This window comes from Pongo pygmaeus, chromosome 12, assembly GCF_028885625.2.
Source record: "Pongo pygmaeus isolate AG05252 chromosome 12, NHGRI_mPonPyg2-v2.0_pri, whole genome shotgun sequence".
In the NCBI taxonomy this organism is placed as follows: Eukaryota; Metazoa; Chordata; class Mammalia; order Primates; family Hominidae; genus Pongo; species Pongo pygmaeus.
This window is the reverse complement of record NC_072385.2, coordinates 26039656-26061312: the sequence shown is the minus strand read 5'-3', so window position 1 is coordinate 26061312 and position 21657 is coordinate 26039656. Positions and strand designations below refer to the sequence as shown.

Genomic DNA, 21657 nt, shown 5'->3' with positions numbered 1-21657 from the left:
AAAATGTTAAATCCTTCTTGGCTAGTGTTTTATTTTAATAAATACTGCCTGTAATTTGTAAGATATATTAAATGTCTTTAAATAGGAGCAGACATAAAACAAGGTTATGTGTTAACCAGTTGATGAAAATGTTTTGACCAGAGGCTCACAGGAAGCTAACCCTGTATGTCACCTAGGAGCAATGGTTCAGCATTTGCTAATTCTGTGCTTGCGGAGACTTTATAGAACATGGCTACCATGAGAACTCACTGTATTAATTTTCTGATCTAAGAAGCTCAGGAAATCCTAAGTAAATAAACACAAAGAGAATTACCCCTAGATATGTGATAGTTAAACTGATGAAAGCCAAAGATATAGAAAAGATCTTGAAAGCAGTCTGAGAAAAAAAAAACAGCAATTACATACAAAGGAATAGTGATGAGTATATGCCTACCTTTCTTCAGAAACTATGGAAGCCAGAAGACATTGGAAGACAGTCAAATGCCAAAGGAAAAAACCTATCAACCAAGCATTCTACATCCAGTAAAGCTATCCTTCAAAAATGAAGGCAGCCTGTAATCCCAGCACTTTGGGAGGCCGAGGCGGGCAGATCACGAGGTCAGGAGATCGAGACCATCCTGGCTAACACGGTGAAACCCTGTCTCTACTAAAAATACAAAAAAATTAGCCAGGTGTGGTGGCAGGCGCCTGTAGTCCCAGCTACTTGGGAGGCTGAGGCAGGAAAATGGCATGAACCTGGGAGGCAGAGCTTGCAGTGAGCTGAGACTGCACCACTGCACTGCAGCCTGGGAGACAGAGCGAGACTCCATCTCAAAAAAAAAAAAAAAAAGGAAGGCAAAATAAAGACAATTTTTAAAAATTTCTTATTTTTTAAATTGTTGTGGGTACGTAGTAGGTGCATATATTTATGGGGTACATGAGATATTTTGATACAGGCATGCAATGTGAAATAAGCGCATCACAGAGAATGGGGTATCCATCCCCTCAGGCATTTACTCTTTTCAATTACATTATTTTAAAATATACAATTGTTATTATTGACTATAGTCACCCTATTGTGCTATCAAATAGTAGGTCTTATTCATTTTTTTTATTTGGTACCCATGAACGATCCCCACTTCCCCCAAAAAACATTTTTAAATGAACCAAAACTGAGAATTCTACTCGCAGACCTAGATCATGGCTTGCTGCCTCAGTGCTGAGCAGCTTGGCTTCAGCCACCATGAATGCAGGACACCAAACTGGTTGCCACAGATGCTGCAAATCCTTGTGGTGTTGAAATGGCCCAGTATCCTGTGCTAAGAAGGGGAACAACGCCCCACTCTGCCTGTGATCCGCTATAGTTGCACCACAGCAGAACTGCTAGGGCACCAAAGTGTTACCTGCAGCCTCTTGCTCCCCAGGGGGATCACACACTATAGGGTGGTCTGGCCACGGAAGTGAACCTAGCTGTACCATACTTTACTGGGAACTACAAACCCCCTTCAGATATCTGTCCTTGTTCAATTCAATTTGTAATGCCTGGTTCCCTCTTCCTTTGGATGTATTCTCTCTCAGGGCCCCATAATTCTCTCTTGCAAATTGCAATTCTCTCTTGCAAACTGCAATTCTCTCTTGCAAACTGCAAATTCTATCTTGCAAATTCTCCTGCCCTTCAACTCTGGTTCTGTTTGGCAGAGAATGTTAAAACTTCAGTTATGGACATGGTATATGCTCTTATCTCAGGAGGCTTCTCAGCATCTGAGGCAGATACTGCTAGCTACCTCAAATTTTCTTTTAACCTTAACAGAACCCAAATTTTTAGCTGGACACATTACCACTTGTATTAGTTTGTTTTCTGTTACCTATAACAGAATACCTGAAACTGGGTAACTGACAAAGGAATTTATTACAGTTATGGAGGCTGCGAAGTCCCAGGTTGAGTCCACATCTGGTGGGAGCCTTCTTGCTGGTGGGGACCTTTGTGGCACCCTGAGGTGGCAAATATTCATATCAACCCCCAAGAAACCGATTTAACAGGGAGCAGCAGTTCTCTTTTCCCCCAGTCCTTCATCCTGTTGCTTAGACTATGGATGTGATGGCTGGATTCCAGCAGCCACACTGAAACAGACGGATGAGCTGGAAGGATCCCCAGTCTTTCATAATTTCATGGAACTGTCACACCAGTCCTGGAACACCTACTTCCCAAAGTATTTTATATAAAATAAACTTATCTTGCATACCCACTGTCTTAGTCAATTTGGGCTGCTATAACAAAATGACTTAGACTGCTTAATTTATAAACAATAGATTTATTGTTCACAGTTCTAGAGGCTGAGAAGTCCAAGATCAAGGCGCCAGCAGATCTGGTGTCTGGTGAGGGGCTCCTTGCTCACAGATGGTGCCTTCTCATTGCATCCTTACACGGCAGAAGGGCAAGAGGAACGAACAAGCTTCCTCAGGCCTCTTTTATAAGAGCACTAATCCCATTCATGAGGGATCTGCCCTCATAACCTAATCACCTCCCAAAGGCCCCACCTCTTAATACCAACATACTAGGGGATTTCAACATATGAATTTTAGACACAAACATTCAGACCACAGCACACATAGCCCACAGCAACCATGTAATGAGGGAAACTTAGGAGAAGCAGGGTTGTGGGGGGAAGGGGATTTCATTGTAGAAGTTGGTACTGAACTCACCAGTTTTTTGTTTGTTTTTAAGAGATAGGATCTGACTCTGTTGACCTGGCTGGAATGCAGTAGTGTGATCATAGCTCACTGCAGCCTCAAACTCCTGGGCTCAAGTGATTATCCCACCTCAGCCTTCTGAGTAGCTGGGATTACAGACACACACCTCCGTGCCTGGCTAATTTTTAAACTTTTTTTTAAAGATGGGGATCTATTTTGCCCAGGTTGGTCTTGAACTCCTGACTTCAAGCAATCCTCCTGCCTCTTCCTTTCAAAGCACTAGGATTTACAGGTGTGGGCCACTGCACTTGGTCCCAATCTTTCTAGTTTTACTGGTAATTCAGCTCCCCCCCTCAGGACCCACTATAGAGAAGTGGGGCTGACTGAGGGAAGGAATGGGCTTAGCCAGTTCTACTCTCAGGAATAGGAGAGCAAGAAGCCCAGCACTAACCTGGCCTGGGAAAGTGATGGAGGCTTCAGCCCCAGCAAGACAGAGTGTGGATTCTCACCTGTGGCACCACTGCTTTTTCTAAGCATGCTCTTAAGTCTCTAACTCTCTCAATACAACAGAGCAGGTAATGTTTTGGACACAATTTGGAAAGCATATTCCTGTGGGGAGGGGATTATTTTTGTTTTGTGTGGTTTTTGGCTAAGAAGCAAGTTATTATCAGGAGCAATTTCCAATTATATACTTCACTGCTTCTGGCCTATATCCAAGATCTCTATTTAGCCAGTCAATGATGACGGGTGTTCTGGCAGAGATCCAGGACCAGCCAGTAACAGAACTACTTGGATCAACATCTATAATATTGTTTCAAATTGCAAGCAAAGTTAATTCCCCTATTCCTCTGAGGTTAGGGGAAGAACTTGTACATTTGTGGGTGTGCTGCATTCCGTGGAGATGGACAAATCTGAGTACTGCTCTCCACCCACTGCTGAGCCTGTATGACCCATCCAGGTAGCACATAGCACAATGGCTGAGAGCAGACTCTGGAGGCAGATTGCCAGGCTCAGGCCACCCCTGACAGTTTGCCGGCTGCCCTTTTGCAAGTTCCTCTACCTTGGGTGTCTGTTTCCTCCTCCAACATGAGAGTCACAATAGTAAGTTTCTCCTAGGGATGCTGAAAAGGCTACACGAAGCAATGGACAGAAGGGACAAGTATCACTATCAGCTCCCTCCAGCAGAATCCTGGGATTTAAGCAGGACCCAGTCTTGCATCTGAATGTCCAGTCAGTGATCTCTCTCTTCCATTCTCCTCCGACGCAAACCATCTTGGCCCTTAGGCATCTTCTGCCTTATACTGACATGTGGGTATCCTGGATAACTACCAGGACTGCATCCCCCTCAAGGGTAAGGACTAGGTCTGATACTCATCTAGTGAACACTCAAATATTTTGCCAGTTATATTATTAAGAATTTTATTTTTGAGCATTCTATATACATTTATAAGTGTACATATGATGTATTTTATGTACATGGATGGATTAGTAAGTTCTTCAAGGGCAACATTAAGTGCCCACTGGAAAATCTTCTACAGGAGAATAGTTTGGAAAATAACAGATCAATTTAGGAGACTAAAACTATACATTGATATAAAGAATGGATATAGGTTTTCTCAATCCAGAATAGTACCCTCACCCCCTCTGCCCTCCCCTCTCCTAGATGCTCACCATAGGGCAGTAAAGTTTAATCAGTCGAGCACAGAGCTTCAGGGCGCTGGCACCCAGACTATGACGGAGAGAAGGAAAGAGCAACAAATAAACAGGCACGTTGGTAGTTGGCTACAGCCTGGGTATAAGCCCATGGCATCTTCTTCCACCCAGACTGGAGATGTCCTGGCAACTGAGTAAGTGATGGGCCTCCTGCTGCTGACTTCTCCATAGTGAACTCAATCTCTTTGTCTCACAAGAACATCAGAGAGGTCCTCTGTTCCTTCCAGTTTTAGATTCTGAGGGAAGACCAAAACATGCATGGACTTTGGTATACTGAGAATAAAAAAAATCATAAATTCCAATCACAGTCACAAGGTAGTGACTACAAAGAAGTTTGTCCCATGGTTATAAGAAAAACTGTTTCATAGTTAAGTATAATTTGCATGAAAAAACTGATCCCCAATCCTTGTTATAACAAAATGACTTAGGTAAAAAAGCAAAAAGAAATCCTTCTCTGGCTCTGGTTCCTGCAACCCACCCCCTATAAAGGGCCTAAGAGCTGAGCCGTCTGCCCTGAAGATGCTAATGGAGGCAGATGGGAGGTCACATCAGGAGCCACAACACATACATATAGTCAGTCGTCCCCCCTTATCCTCGAGGGGTGTTCCAAGGCCCCCGGTGGATGCCTGAACTCATATAGTACCAAATCAAATACACATATATGATTTTCATATATATGTATACACAAACATACCTTGTTTTTTCCTATACATACATACTTATGATCAAGTTTCATTTATAAATTAGGCACAGTAAGAGATTAACAATAACTAATGATAAAATAGAAAAATTAAGTCAAATAAGAGGGAATGGAACACAAGCACTGCAGTACCACAACAGTCGACCTGGGAACTGAGATGGCTACCAAGTGACTAATGGGAGAGCCATGTCTGCAGTGTGGATCTGGTGGACACAGGGACGGTTCAGATCTGGGGCAGGATGGAGCGGGACATGGTGACATTTCATCACACTACTCAGAACAGTTGCAACTTAAAACTTATGAACTGTTTATTTCTGGATTTCCACTTAGTATTTTCAGACCATGGGTGACTGTGGATCACTGAAACCATGGAAAGTGAAATTGTGGAAACAGGGGGCTACTGTGTTAACCCCAACCATGCATGCCTCCTCCAGGCACCCCCAACTGCCCCACTGCCCCATCCCTGGAAACAGGGGGACTACTGTATTAACCCCGTCCATGCACACCTCCTCCAGGCACCCCTCAACTACCCCACTGCCCCATCCCTCCATTAGTTCCTGACAGCAGTGCCCTCCTGCCAGTCTCTGCACAGGTCTTTCCCTACCTACCTCCCAGCTCTTCCCCAACCCCAGGCAGTGTTTCCCTCAGGACTAAGCAGCTGTGAGACACCTTTCCTGACGAACTTCACCACAACCAGCCTGCCCTGGCTCTGCATTGGAGGCAGATGGGATGTGCCAGGGCTCAAAAGCCACTCACACCTTTCCTTGCCACTAAAGACAGAGCGCTCAAGTCACACCTCGCGGGTTTTCTGCAGCTCAGGTTCTGGTAGTCGCACACTGCTAACATGCAGCGCCATGAAGGCAGAGGGCCTCACGTCCATCACCGGCTCCTACGCCCCACACACTGCCTGGCTATGTGAGGGGAGATTGTTATCACAGTGGTGGAGGAACAGACTCCAGACGGGAGTGAAAGATGGAGAGAAAGAAGTCCAAGAGGAGGTCAAGTTCTGCTGTGAAGCATTGAAAATATTTCTCTTGGTGGCTCTAAGCTCTGAGTTATCACAGATCCCTGTAGATTATCACGGTAACTGTTGTGGCTAATGTTACAAGCCCAGTTTTCTCAAACAGCCCAAAGCCAGGCCCCAGTAATGGCCTTGGTGCTCAGCCCAACAAGTCATGGGCTGTAGCCACCCCCCATTCTTCAAACACCAAGAGCTCTGGGACCCTTAAAAAGAGACTTGATCACAGCAAAATGAAGAAGTCTGGGCTGCCACTGAGAGCAGGGGTGCAGAGCTGCAGTCGGAGCAGCACGACCTCAGTGAAGCCACAGAATCACTAATATTTCTTAGCAGTGTTGGCCTGGCCTGACTCCTTAAGAAACAAGTGAGGGCCATGAAGCCGCTCTCTCAAGTCAGGTTTCTGTGGAGACACACAACCCAGAGAAGCACTCTGACCTTCAGGCTGGGGCTGATGAGTGAAAGCAGTAACACTCTTAAATTGGACTCAGAAGGTTTTCTGAGCTTTGGAGGCCAGCCTAGGAGCCTGGTGTGCTAGGAGACCAGCACCCATGTGGGAGAGTCACCAGCACCTATTTCCACCAGGATGGTGTGCAAATGAGATTCCAGGCCTCCCCCAACACTTCTCAAGTCAGAGATGGATGGCCTGCACACCACCCACCTCAGATGGTGTCTCCTCAGCAGAGCCACTTGTAGATTTCTTGTCAGAACAACGATAATAATATATTTTTTAATTTTTTATTTTCTTAGTCATTCTCTCTTCATATAGTTTGCATGTGACATCAGATGCTTTAGGATGTGTCAGGTATAGGAACTATACCACCTCCCATAACCACAGGCATGTCTGCCTTCACAGGCTTGTGAACAGGGCATGTCCTCTCTCCGCAGTCACTGGTCACCGCCTTACTGCCCCCCAACAGCAGCCATGCAAGTTCAGCATTCCTGGGTTAAAACCATTCCCAAGGGCTCTGATGCACAATCATTCCTTCTTGGGAACTACACTGGGCTCTTTTGCTTAGGCCTCAGGTTTGAACACCCAGACTGGTGGTTACAAGCCCAATGGTCAGCACAGTAGTTGGATACATACAGCACTTGGTCCTGGCCCAGTGGCTCTTCTACACCTGTTCCCCACCCAGAATCAAAACTAGCTTCTGCTAACTGGACAGTTTCTTCTTCTTCATGAGGTTGTGGGCTAAGCAAGGTATTGACAAGAGAAAAATTGGTCTCTGACTTCCAGTGGTAGGTCATTGGGATTGGCTGATGGCTGTGCCACACAGGCCAGGGCAACTTCTCTCCAAAGCAGAGTCAGACCTGGAAAATGGAGCCAATCCTCACTGCTCCTGATTTCATTAGGAGGCCAGAGGTCACATGTTGGCATGTAGGAAATCCTGGATGCTTCCACCAGCACCCCATTTTTGCTACCATTCCATTCCCGTAATCACCCTCCAAAACCACACTTCGGCGTTCAGACAGTAACTGCACTCCAGTGCCCACCCCCTCCTCCTGGAGAGTTGACAGTGTTGGTGCACACCATGGCCATGGTGCCCCAGCCCCAGGATGGTGCTTGCCGCACACGCCATGGCCCAGCCCATAGCCCTCCACTGCAGGTGCCAAAGGCTGGGCTGTGCATCAGCTGGCTGGGGACCCTAATGGATACCAAGTGTTCAGCGATGCTCAAATGTGTGGGCTTGCTGCTGGCTGCCCTCTCTGTGGTATCCCTGGGTAGTACCACTCGGCTCCTGAGAAGATGGGTACCCTCCTCTGCTCTTTCCACAGCTGTCCCATGGCTATGCAGCTGTTGGCTGGCCTGGCACAGGAGTCTGCCACGCTGACCCAGCTGGCACTTCAGGATTCTCCTTCCTTGTGACACACAGCTCGACTTTTCTGACTGTTACCTCCGTATTTTAGTACTCTTCTCTTTCTGCAACTGTTTTCTTTTCATCCTCATCTCTCTCCTCTTCTCTCTGCCATGTCTCCCATATGTCTTGACTTTGGTACTACTAGGCTTTGGCCTTTAAAGTCTTTGACACCCAGTGACGTAAAAGCACATTGTGTTCTTAGGTTGGGGAACTCACCGATCACAATTCCATCATCTAAAATCTTACTATTTGGGTCCTCTGTGCTATTTTCATTGCTAATCAAACCTGATGGCTTTTTCCTAAGTTACTTCTAGATGCCTGGCTAATCATTTGGGTTGAAGGTACTACATAATTCACTGTATTTAAGAAATCCTATGTTAGCCCATGAAAGATCAAATACAAAGCTAAATGAGTTGACATAAACAGGGAATACTCTAATACTCCCATGCTTACCTTAATTACCTACCTTTTCATTGGCTAAATGTAGGAGACAGGCAAAAGCCAGAGGTATGGAGAGGTTCTGAGCCATGACGGGGGGCAGGCTGGAAAGAAAGGAGCAAGTATTTAGGTCACTGCCAACTGTTAGAACAAAAGCTTGTTCATCAAGGATGAATAATACACACATGCAATGACTAAACTAATGAGAAACAAATCTTTCAGATGCATTTTATAAGCAGATTTTTCTAGTTTCTTATTTGAGATAAAATATCTCCTGTTACACTCTGACCACTGACACAGAAAAACGCCTTTTTTAAAGTTGGTCTGTATTATCTATCAACACAGAGAGAAAACAGAACAGCCACTATAAGTGTCATAGGAAACAGGTTGTGTGTGGAAGGCCCGCCACGCGGACAGCTCAGAGAGAAGGTGAGCCCCAACAAAGCCCCCACGCCTGCCGGCCCGCACCTCCTCTGCAGGTCCTTCGTGAGCCTGCTGAGCATCTTCTCGTCAGCCACTTCTGCCAGGGCCCCTTCTTTTCCAGCTTCCCTGTGGTTTGCCTAACAGAAGTACATTTATACATCGGACAGTTAGGGCTAGTGCACTTTTGAAAGGGCAACAAAAATAAAGTTGTATCACCAAAAAGTCTATACCTAAATGAAATGAAAACAAATTTTTTAGTTATTTTGAAGAAAAAGGATATACGAAGGGAACCAGTGCCTCAGCTCTGCTCTAATGACATTGTGGTGAACATGGATGTCAATAGCCAGCATCACCCTGGTAAAGGACACACTGCAAAAGGTGTCCTAGGGTGCCCCGAAAACAAACAAGAAAACAAAGCAGTAATAAAAAGCCATGTTTTTTTTTTTTTGAGATGGAGTCTCGCTCTGTCACCAGGCTGGAGTGCAGTGGTGCAATCTTGGCTCACTGCAAGCTCCACCTCCCGGGTTTAGGCAATTCTCCTGCCTCAGCCTCCCAAGTAGCTGGGATTACAGGCGCCCACCACCACGCCCAGCTAATTTTTTGTATTTTGTAGTAGAGATGGGGTTTCACCATGTTGGCCAGGCTTGTATTGAACACCTGACCTCATGATCCACCCACCTCGGCCTCCCAAAGTGCTGGGATTACAGACATGAGCCACTGTGCCTAGCCAAAGCCATGATTATTTATAGCTCCAACTGGACTACACTGCTAAGGGCAGCACAAAATTCATATTTAAAAGTAAACTCAAACTTTCCACTTAAGACAAAGACACACACTTGCATCCCATTCTGTTCTAGTTGATAAAACTTTACAAATATGACTGAAGAGCTTTCTCTGATACCCAGCTCAGGGCCCTCAATCAACTTACGAGTTTTCATTTCTCAGCTACAGAAGATCTAAACTCAGAATATTACCTGAGCAGAAGGAGTCAGAAAGAGAGAAGGATTCTAATTAACTGAGACTTCCTTTCACTGAGGTGGACCAAGTTAATCAAGGTTTCAGCTTGTTCTGAAGGAGAAGTAGAATCTGACAGTATAATAATTACTTTTCCACTATCTTCCTACTGAGAATACATTCCTGAAATCAGAATTATTAGATCAAAAGGTTTAAACATTTCATAGCATATAGCAACTTAAATTACTACCAGCAGTGAATAAGTACTCCAAATTTTCCTCCTCAGTAATGGAAAACAGTTTAATTACTAAAATTGCTGCTGTTTTAAAGTAGCATCAAGATTGTTTCATTTGTCTTTTTTGATTACCAGCAAGGCTGAATCACACCTTACACACTAGTTTGCTATTTGTATCACAGTCTGTGTGACCTGCCTATTTGTATACTTGGTTCATTTCTCTCTTAGAAGCATGATGTCTTCCTTTTATTTTTGTTTTCTTTTTCAAGATACAGGATCTCTCTCTGTTGCCCAGACTGGAGTGCAGTGGTACGATCATATCATAGCTCACTGTAACCTCAAACTCCTGGGCTCAAGTGATCCTCCCACTTCAGCCTCCCAAAATGCTGGGATTACACGTGTGAGCCACCATGCCCAGCTCCTTGTATTTTTGAACAAACATTTCTGTATTGGAGGCATTGCCCAAATCGAGGTGTCTTCAGCTGTAGACATCAACCACTCCCCTCCCGCATGCTGGGCACCTAGAGAACAGGCAGAGCATCTGACCTCTGCATCTGCCTCCTTTCCGGAGAGCGCTGTCAGCAGACTCCACATGCTCTGCTTCAGCTTCTTCATGTCCATCTTTTTGGCAGTCTTGGCATAGTGAATTTCAATTTTATTTACCTGAAATAGGTATATGACAAAGTAAAACTAAGCAGAATAAAGAAACTTTTACCATAATTCACTGTAAAAACAAAGGTCTGGAGTTCAACTAAAGAAGGAATCCAGTTTCAACCAAGGAGACACAGAGCTCTGTTTTTTTTGTTTGTATTTTTTTTTTTTTTTTGAGACGGAGTTTCGCTCTTGTCACCCAGGCTGGATTGCAATGGTGCAATCTCAGCTCACTGCAACCTCCGCCTCCTGGGTTCAAGCGATTCTCCGGCCTCAGCCTCCCAAGGAGCTGGGATTACAGGCACCCGGCTAATTTTTGTATTTTTAGTAGAGATGGTATCTCACCATTTTGGCCACGCTGGTCTCAAACTCTTTTTTTTTTTTTTTTTTTGAGACGGAGTCTCTACCTGTTGCCCAGGCTGAAGTGCAATAGCACGATCTCAGCTTACTGCAACCTCTGCCTCCCGGGTTCAAATGACTCTCCTGCCTCAGCCTCTAGAATAGCTGGGATTACAGGCACCTGCCACCATGCCCAGCTAATTTTTGTATTTTTATTAAAGACGGGGTTTCACCATGTTGGCCAGGCTGGTCTCGAACTCTGACATCGTGATCTGCCCGCCTTGGCCTCCCAAAGTGCTGGGATTACAGGCGTGAGCCACCGCGCCCGGCCTCAAATTCTTGACCCCAGGTGATCTGCCTGCCTTGGCCTCCCAAAATGCTGGGATTACAGGCGTGAGCCACCACGCCCAGCCCAGAGCTCTCTTTGGACACTAAAATAAGAGTCTCTCATATCAAATCTAATTTCTTTTCAATCAAGTGCAATCTACATTAAGGCTAACTGGAATTCCAGTGGAAAAGAGATAAATGAATCAAATATAAAGGCAAGCATAAAGCCTGCCACCTGGTATGGAAGAGATAAATGTTTAATACATGATAATTTAATACAAACTGAATTTGGCCAAGATTTTTCAGAGCCATACAGCTAGATAGCCTTGCTGAATTAGCATATAAATTTATATTCTCTGCCTGCAGCCTTCATTCATATGCCTTATTTGGGTGACCAGTTCCTCCCTAGTTACATGTCTTATCAAGGTCTTTGGAGAGATGGTCAGTTCCACACAAACCTAATTAGCATCAGCTCACTCCCACAACCCTATTTAAAACTTGGAGAGCAACAGGTTAAAATTGAGAAGAAAAGAAATCAAGCTCAGATTGACGTGACTCTCATATAAGAGACAATTAAATAGATTTCAGGCAAACAATGTAATTCTCAGCTCTTTCATCCGTACCTTCTGAGGCTCAGCTACCAGGTTTGACTCCCCATATGTTGTGATGTCTAATCCTTGGGCTTCCGGAGTGTCACCATTCTGTTGTGCTGTCTTAGGTGGATGGCAAGGATAAGGTGAGAGGTCAGAGTTCCCAACTGGTCCCACAAATAAGTCATCCAAATCTTCATCATCACTGTCAGCAGCCTGGGCAAGAAACAGCTCTTCGAATTTGGTGGAAGCTGCAGAGGAGCTTAGAAACACCCTTGAAATAGACTCCGTGTTTGCAAAGCAAGAAGAGACCATCTGATAGTTCACTCAGTGAGTTACACTGCGATGAACTTCTAGGTGCCTCTAGTTATCATCCTGTTTCACATAAACCCTATTAGAGAGGTGTCTGTTATCAACCTAAGACCTTTTGAGCAGGAGTTAAAAGGAATTCAATAATCATAATTGCCACTATGTCCCCCCTTCAGCTTCTAACTAATTTAGGATTTCATTTCACAGAAACATTCCTCAAATACCGGAGATATGACCTGCACATATCACCCAAGGAAAGCACAGGAGATTCCTGGGGCCATCTGGTCAGTAACAGGCGTACCACCCAGAAGCAGGTGAGAAAGTCATTTTTGGGATCACATCCAGAGTGAATGTATCAGTATCTTCGGGCAGGGGGTGGGGTGGGGGGACACAGGTCAGGAATCAGTCTTTAAATAGCCTCCCTGGGTGATTTGTATATAAGTTAAAGTTTGAGAAGCACTGGTCAAGAGGTCAGTCTGGATTTTCACTAAAATATAACAGCCTAACTCTCTTCCTAAGTAAGAAAATAAGGTGAATACATTTTTTTTTCCAGTTCTTTCCCCCCTTTCCACATACAGGGACACAGATGAAGCCTATTTTTCCAGTTTCTGTTACCTGTATTAGCCATCTCATCAGTAGACTCAGAGAAGGGATATGGAAATTATTTAGTCTAAACCATGATCTAAAGATGGGGGGTGGCTTGTACAAGTTCACAGCAAGCTTGCAATATGAGAACTACATTCAGAGCTAGAAACCTGGTCATCTGAGACACACCCTGAAGACTTATTTTTTGCCACACCAGATCCACCTTCACATGTCCATGTGTTTTGTCTACCTGGCCAAAATATTAGCTCATAAGAGGACAAAGTGTTTATATGCCTTTGAAATCCCACAACAGCCAAGATTAGTACTTTGTAGCAGAGGCTAAACACCCATCCACATGTCAACACATTCACTTGAGTGTGGCCATTTGCTTCCTGCATGTAAGATGTGAAGCAAGGCAGGCCAAGGGTGAGGCTGTTTCCTTGACTCTGCTCAGCTCCCTGCACTGGGTGGAAGGCAGACCCTTTACCCAGAAAACCTCCACTGGATTCAAAATTTCCAACAGTCTCCCGCCATATAAAATGGGGACATGAGAAGCAGAGAAAAACGACTCCCTGGCTTAGAACAGAGGACAGAGCCCCTTTCCCCCCTTTACCTGTAATCCAGGGCAAAAGTTGGAGGTATCATTAGGGTTGTTGTAATCATAGTCTTCAATTTCTTCATAATGCTCAGTCTCTGCCCTATGGCCCTGGGCCATCTTAAGTAACTAAAGGAAAGAATAAATGCAGAAAGCTATTTTGTTAAAAGCTACTGAACTAGGTTAGGGAAGTAAATCTTAATTTCTATGCCCAATCTCCTCCTAGAATTATACAATTTTAGAGTCAGAAGGGCCCTCACAAGTCATCTAAGTCTAACAGACTTTTCCACTGCACAGTGCAAACCTGGAGTAGCAAGGCTCAGCGTCTCTACCAATCCCAAATAAACCAGAGCAGCTCTATTTCTGTGTGACTGGCAATTAGGCCTTCTGCACAGTTTTACCTGAAAAAGGGTTCCTTCACTAAAAACAAAAGTTGGAAAATCTACCCTCCAGCTTTCTGAAAGTCACCTTGTTGCACTTGAACAATTTTGATAGAAAACCCATTACCAGCCAGGCATGGTGACTCACACCTGTAATCCCAGCACTTTGAGAGGCTAAGGTGGGAGGACTGCTTGAGCCTAGGAATTTTGAGACTAGCGTTGGGCAACACAGTGAGACCCCATCTCTACAAAAAAGATGGCATGGTGCTGTGTGCCTGTGGTCTCAGCTACTCAGGAGGCTGAGGCAGGAGGATCATTTGAGCCCAGGGGTTGAGGCTGCACTGAGCCATACTCATACCACTGCACTCCAGCCTGAGACCCTGTCTTTTAAAAAAAAAAAAAAAAAAAAAGGAAAACCCATTACCTTAATTAACAGCCTGTCTCATTCCTGAGTGGAAACCACTGTTCCCTACAAGGCAACAAGGAGAGACATCCAGCTCTTCCCTCTAATTACATCCATCATCCTCATTCTGTATTCCAGAGCCTCATGGAATGAGGCTCCTCTTTTAGGAGTGCCTACGGACCACAGTCTTTCAAATATTTGCAGGTCCTTCCTTAGACCAGTGATTTCTACTTGATATATAAATCTCTGAAGTAGGAGAAATGTGACTGGAGGTGTGCACAGTTTACAAGAGCACACTGAATATTTTAAGATAATTCTGTGCTTCAAAAACAACTCAAATAAACCCACAATGTGCTTGTAACAAATCCAAAACTACTACTAAACAATAAATACTTGAGTTAAGAAACGCCCCATTTTCTTCCACTGTTCTTCATATGACACAACTTCTAACTGCCTCTTCATTTAGAATACTCTCCTCTGGGCACACTCTCAGGTGTCCCCAGCCAAATGTCCAGTGTTTAATACAGGCACTTCCAGTCACACAAATTTAAAAGTTATGCTTACACTATGCTGGAGTCTATTAAGTGTGCAACAGTATATGTCTAAAAAACAATTTACATACCTTAATTAAAAATATTTCATTGCTAAAAAATTATAATGATCATATCAGCCTTCAGTGAGTTGTAATATTTTTGCTGTTAAAGGGTCTTGCCTCAATGTTGATGGCTACTGACTGTCAGGGTGGGTGGTGGTTGCTGAAGGATGGGGTGGCTGCGACAATTTCTTAAAATAAGACAACAATGAAGTTTGCTGCATCAGTCAACTCTTCCTGTCACTAAAGATTTCTCTGAAGCATACAATGCTGTTTGATAGCATTTACCCATAGCAGAGCTTCTTTCAAATTCAAAGTCAATCTTCTCAAACCCTGCCACTGCTATATCAACTAAGACTATGTAACATTCTAAATCTTTTGTCATTTCAACAATGTTCACAGCATCTTCACCAGGAGTAAATTCCATCTCAAGAAAATGTTCTTTGCTCATCCATAAGAAACAACTTCTCATCCATTCAAGTTTTATCAGGGTATCGTACCAATGTAGTCACATCATCAGGCTCCATTTCTCATTCTAGTTCTTTGCTATTTCCACCACATCTGCATACCACATCTGCAGTGACTTCCTCCACTGAAGTATTTTTGAGACAGAGTCTTGCTCTGTCACCCAGGCTGGAGTGCAGTGGTGTAATCTCAGTTCACTGCAACCTCCACCTCTTGGGTTCCAATGATTCTCGTGCCTCACCCTCCTGAGTAGCCAGGACTACAGGCCTGCACTACTATGCCTGGCTAATTTTTGTATTTTTAGTAGAGATGGGGTTTCACCATGTTGCCCAGGCTGGTCTCAAACTCCTGGCCTCAAGCGATCCACCCACCTTGGCCTCCCAAAGTGCTAGGATTACAGGCGTGAGCCATCGTGACTGGCCTCCACTGAAGTCTTGAAGCCCTCAAAATCATCCATAAGAGTCAGAATCAACTTCTTCCAAACTCCTGTTAATGTTGATATTTTGACCCCCTCTCATGAATCACAAATTTTTTTTTGTTCTGCTTTTCTGAGATGAGGCCTCACTTTGTCCCCCAGGCTGGAGTGCACTGGCATGATCATAGCTTACTATAGCCTCAGGCCCCCAAGTAGCTAGGACTAAAAAAAAAGTATTTCTATTGAAGTAAACAATATTGATCAGAAAGAAAAACATATCTTGATTAGTTTACAAAAATAGAATGTGAGGCCAGGTGTAGCGGCTCACACCTGTAATCCCTGTACTTTGGGAGGCTGAGGCAGGAGGACTGCTTGAATCCAGGAGTTCAAAGTTACAATGAGCTCCAATTGCACCACTGGACTATGGCCTGGGCAACAGAGCAAGAAGACCCTGTCTCTAAAAAAAATAAATACAAAAAACAAATAGAATGTGTAATATCAGTCAATTCAGGAAAAAAAAAAAATATATATATATATATACACACACACACATATATATATCTCATTAAAATCTTGTGGAAAAACAGGCAAAATAAAGAGGAAAGTATAAAGTGTTAATACACTCCATGAGAGTAGGAGAACCAGTAATGCAAGTAAGCAGAGGATGTGAATGGAATGGTTTACACGAACCACTGCTTACCCTGTCAGCAGGGACATGTGAGAAGAGCCTCACGCAAATGAAGGAGGCAGTAATCAGGGTGCAACACTAGGTAATTCAGAAGGCTCCATGTGACAATCTCAGAAGGAGCCCCGGCAGCCTGTAGAGCCCTAGGAGACTTCCCAAGGATGTGAGCCCATGTGTCACCTTGGGCTCACTTCGACTTGGATCATGAGTAAGGCAACCTCACTGTATAAAGCAATTGGTGAGTAAATCCACAGCTTCAATGAGAAAGCCAAGGAATCAGCTGGGCACCTATAATCCCGGCACTTTGGGAGGCTGAGGCGGGTGGATCGCCTGAGGTCAGCAGTTCGAGACTAGCCTGGCCAACATGGTAAAACCCTGTCCCTATTAAAAATACAAAAAATTCACCGGGCATGGTGGCATGCACCTGTAATCCCAGTTACTTGGGAGGCTGAGGCAGGAGAATTGCTTGAACCCAGGAGGGAGAGGTTGCAGTGAGCCAAGATTGCGCCATTGCACTCTAGCCTGGGGCAACAAGAGCGAAACTCTGTCAAAAAAAAAAAAAAAAAAAAAGGAGAAAGCAAAGGAATCAAGAAATAACTTACAAACTGTTGAAACTTCACCAAAAGACTACACTCACTGTCCCCCTGAATTTCAGCATGGAGGCTTCAGTATCCAGCATTCTTGCCAGGTAAAGTATTTCCAAGTGTTTACTGTGTGTCCATCATATAAGCCTTTCCTTTTAGCTTTCTTTGCCTTGTCTATTTGATTTCCTGGCAACACGCTTTGGCTAACACATACCGCTCCTCACGTTCTCCCCTTTCCTCAAAGGCACTGCCTAACTCATACTATCAGCCACTTGATACCTTGCGTGCTTAAAGGAACCAAGAAATAGGCTTACCCTGGTGCCTGGTTTGAGGTGAAGCTGGACCAGAGCGTCGACATCGTAGTTGAAATCTGTAGGAAGGGTGGTAGCTCTCCAATTCTGGTTCTCCAAAGTGGACTTGGTCAGAATAGTAGCAGCCTATTAATTTTTTTTAAAAAAGTGTTTTAGGCATTTTAACAATGGGCAAAACATCTTATTTTTTTTAAAGCAGTTTGGGAAGGGTTTGGGCAGCATGAGTCTACCATCAGTCTCACAGTTCTATGTAAAAAAGTGATTTTGCTAGCATTATTCTTTTTATTCTAAATTTGATTCTTTCTGCCACTGAGTTTAGGACTATTTCTTAATAGTGCCTTTTTAGGGAACAAGTAAGAATGAAACCATCTGTTTGCTCTAACAGTTAAATTTATACGGAATTTTAAAAAATCACATCTGAAAGGGAAAAACGAGTGAGCACAATCCTAATAAATTCAGTACAAACCTTTGTTTTCCTAAAATATACATCAAAGTCAATATCATCTTCAAAGTCAATTTCAAAATCTTTCTTTGTACTCTTCTTTTTGTTTTCTGATTGGGAGGGAGCATCTTCTGCAGAGTGAACACAGACGTCAGCACTTCACTTCTGTGGCCTAAAATATTTACTCATTTCACAAGATCTGCTGACAGCCTTATCAAGGCTTATCAAAACCACAAGGCAGCATCGTGTCTGAGCATCACAACAGTAGGAGTGCTCAATCACACACCCTCTTTTCATCCTAAACTTATTAATTTGTGTTTTGGCTAAGAAAACACATCAGAAACATATGCTTGGCCACGTGCAGTGGCTCATGCCTGTAATCCCAACACTTTGGGAGGCTAAGGCAGGAGGATCACTTGAGGCCAGGAGTCGAGACCAGCCTAGGCAACAAAGCGGGATCCCATCACTACGGAAAATTTAAAAATTAACTGAGCATGCTGGCATGCCCCTGCAGTCCCAGCTACTCAGAAGGCTGAGGTGGGAGGACACTTAAGCCCAGGAGGTCAAGGCTGCAGTAAGCCATGATTCACCACTGCACTTCAGCCTGGGTAACAGTGTGAGACCCTGTCTCAAAAGCAAAACAAAACATAAAACAACAGATGCTTATCCCTTTCTTTCAAAGAGACAATGCAAAACACATAAGGTCAGCACAGCCCTTTGGAGTTCTACAGAATGCCAACATGTGCAGTAGCTCCTGTGTGCCCTCTAGTGCCCAGGGGTCATGCCCACCCGTGGCCACTGAGTGAAGTCATGTGGATACTAGGGAGCAGTGTGAGGCTGGGAGCCCAGTTCTCCTGACTCCAGTACTCACTCTCCTCACTCAGAGGCTTCCATTTTCACGGTCCCTTCATCCCAGGCCAGGCAAACTGACCAACCAGGAAGCTGGCTCATCTGTATGCTTCCTCGGCTTATTAAGAGACACAACAGGGCTGTGACTGGCATTTCTCTTCCTTGGCTAACTGCTGACTGGCTGGTCATCTACACTATTTCTTTTCTTAAAATTCCACCTAGAATTACATACGTTTGCGTCGAGGCCTAAAGCGCCAGTGATCCGGGCCAGCCCACATCGACATGGTCCGAGGACTGAAATAAGAATATTCTCCAGGTTTCATAGACAGAAGGGGGCACATGGTCCTGATGTCTCCATCCCCAAGGGAAATCATATCTTCCCTGTAACACACATGAAATATTTGTACATGTACAATACATATATTATAATGCTGCATTTACATATGAAGCATGTCCACAAACGAGCTGCATTTCTGTGAGTCCAATACAAATACTTCATTATTAATAATTCCTTTTACTTCTTAAGTACTTTTGCTTCCCTTAATTTTATAACAATATAATCATATCTATACAAGCACTCTGGAAGTTTCAAAGTGCACCATAAAATGCTAGTCTACCTAATTTGAGAGACAAGATGACAAAAGTAAAGAGAATTATTTTGGCTGGGCGCAGTGGCTCACGCTTGTAATCCCAGCACTTTGGGAGGCCGAGGCAGGCGGATCACGATGTCAGGAGATCGAGACCATCCTGGCTAACACAGTGAAACCCCGTCTCTACTAAAAATACAAAAAATTAGCCAGGCATGGTGGCGGGCACCTGTAGTCCCAGCTACTCGGGAGGCTGAGGCAGGAGAATGGCGTGAACCCAGGAGGCGGAGCTTGCAGTGAGCCAAGATCACACCACTGCACTCCAGCCTGGGTGACAGAGTGAGAATCCGTCTCAAAAAAAAAAGAGAATTCCTTTGGGTAAGAATCCACAGCTAGTAAAATGCCGGAGCTGGGAGCTGGACACAAGTCCCTTAATCCCAGCCTCAGGGTCTTTCCACACACATGCTTCTTGCCACACAAGATGACAAATCCCTCATTCGTCACCATCCTTCCGTAAATGAGGGCTCCAAAAGATACCACTATAGTTCCTACTAAAAGTGAAAAAAAAGTTTGTCTAATTATTTAGTTCCTCTAACGCTTTGGAGGCCCCCCTTATAATCTGTTAGGTCATCCAGCTTTATTCTTTGCCGTGTGTAAAGTGTCTAAGTGGTCAGTGCAGCATGGCAGTTTCGGTTTGGTTTTTTACTCCTTCTACACTTTTAAAAAATAGAGATGGGGTCTCACTATGTTGGTCAGGTTGGTCTTGAACTCCTAGCCTCAAGCAATCCTCCTGCCTCAGCCTCCCAAAGTGCTAGGATTACAAGCGTGTCAGGATTACACCATGCCCAGCCATTTTTCACTCTTTCCACAAGGTACAAGCTTTCTCCTAAAGGGCTCTGACATGTCAGAAAGGACGCTGGTGCTGCTGTACCGCCCTCTGAAGGTAAGGTAACAAAGAAGTTTCAGAAGAATGGCCTTGTATTTGTATTGAGCATACCTATAATTCCCATTTATATAAGCCATATGGAATAAGCTAAAAAGGCTTTTAAAAGGGGATTTTGTCTTTATATACAGAATTTTAAAAAATTTTAATTGTGTAATTAAAACCTAATTTAAAAAAATAAAATACACAATAAAAAATCACATTTCTAGTCTGTATGGCCTAGTGCTGTAACAGAATCTGATATCTAGCATGTTATTAAGTAACAAATGCACTGTGCTGTGAACTCCAGAGGGAGAAGAAGTTCCAACAGCATCCCCACTCCATTCTGATGGATATTCTTCCATTAGGAAGAGTGGCTCCCATTCCCGATTCTGGTGATGGAGCTGGACAGAGGCTTTGCAGGATTTTTGAAATGTAGTAATCCAATAATTCTTTCAACATACAATGTTATGTCACAGGCATCCTACCAGTCCCAATTTCACCACTCAACAACTAAATGAATCCACCTATAGTCCAAAATAGTTTATCCATTTTTCAAGGCCGCCCACTTCAAACATCTCCGGTCCCTCCAGGAAAACTCTGTATTTCTTCTATCCCCTCCCCATAATATCACAGGGTCCCTCCTTCAATTTAGCTGTGGTTCAATCCACTGTCCTAACACTGGCTCCTCCCAGCTGGCTCAGCACATCAGGCAGCATGCAGCCAAATGTTTCATTCTCACATGCATTAAGTAGGCTGTGTTCTGGGCTTTGACCTCCGACTAGGTCATTAACCACAGTGACTGCCTTATATAAGTACGCTGGTACTACAGAAGGGTTGGCCAGAGAACACTTGGCTCCAAGTGTTCTTGGGCTGCTGTTGCTGCTGCACAAAGAGAGGGAGCTCACTCTTAGACATCAAGCACTTTCGCAGACCAGTCCTTACCAATGCATGTGCACAGAGCTCCACCTTTTATGCTTGCAGTTGTCAGTGTGCTGCCATGCAGAGACCAATAACATGAGGCATCTACAAAACACTGGTATTTATCACTCAGCATTGCCCCACCCCACCTTCATCCAGAGGCCCCCGAAGACCTCTCAGTAGAGTACAATGGTTTTCAACCCTGGGTGCAGAACACAATCACCCGGGGATGGTAACGTGATGTCTGGCCCCCTCTACCCACTGAGATGCTCAGGTGGTGTGGACTGGAGCCTGCCATCCAAAACTCACTATATGTGGGCATCCAAAGTTCACTATATGTGGGCAGGACTGGTCAAAGGTGCTGGGTGGCAACCAGCTCCACCCCATTAGACTCTCTGAGCCTGTTTCCTCAGCTGTAAAATGAGGATAATAGGACCTAATTATAGGGTTGCTGCAATAAAATAATTAATTTTAGATATTATGTAAATTATGTGAAATAACAGACATAAGGCACCTGGTGCAGCATCTTGCACAAAGAATAAGGAGCTCAATAAATATCAGATATTGTTATTATCACCTGGTCCCAACCTTACATTTTAGGGATGAGAAAACAAAGACCGCAAAAGGTGATAACATTGCCCCACATCTCAGGGCTAGTAACAGCAAGATCAGATCTACTCCAGATCAAACACTCACTG

At 44.3% G+C, this 21657-nt stretch overlaps 1 protein-coding gene across 4 annotated transcripts in view; it reads right to left on the bottom strand.

Annotated features, from left to right (window-relative positions):
* Positions 1 to 4077: 4077 nt before the first annotated feature.
* The window catches only part of NCAPH (non-SMC condensin I complex subunit H), a 38080-nt gene continuing 20500 nt past the window's right edge, over positions 4078 to 21657 (bottom strand). For 2 of the 4 annotated variants that reach the window (XM_054475821.2, XM_054475820.2), the window contains exons 10-18: positions 18762 to 18910; positions 17705 to 17811; positions 17242 to 17364; positions 13422 to 13532; positions 11948 to 12130; positions 10554 to 10670; positions 8864 to 8955; positions 8424 to 8499; positions 4078 to 4619 (exon numbers count right to left, since the gene is read on the bottom strand). In XM_054475821.2, the coding sequence (XP_054331796.1) occupies positions 4560 to 4619; positions 8424 to 8499; positions 8864 to 8955; positions 10554 to 10670; positions 11948 to 12130; positions 13422 to 13532; positions 17242 to 17364; positions 17705 to 17811; positions 18762 to 18910 (1018 nt within the window). In that variant the 3' untranslated portion in view covers positions 4078 to 4559. Of the gene's footprint in view, positions 4620 to 8410; positions 8500 to 8863; positions 8956 to 10553; positions 10671 to 11947; positions 12131 to 13421; positions 13533 to 17241; positions 17365 to 17704; positions 17812 to 18761; positions 18911 to 21657 lie in introns of all 4 variants that reach the window. The other 2 variants (XM_054475824.2, XM_054475822.2) reach the window with 2 other exon arrangements.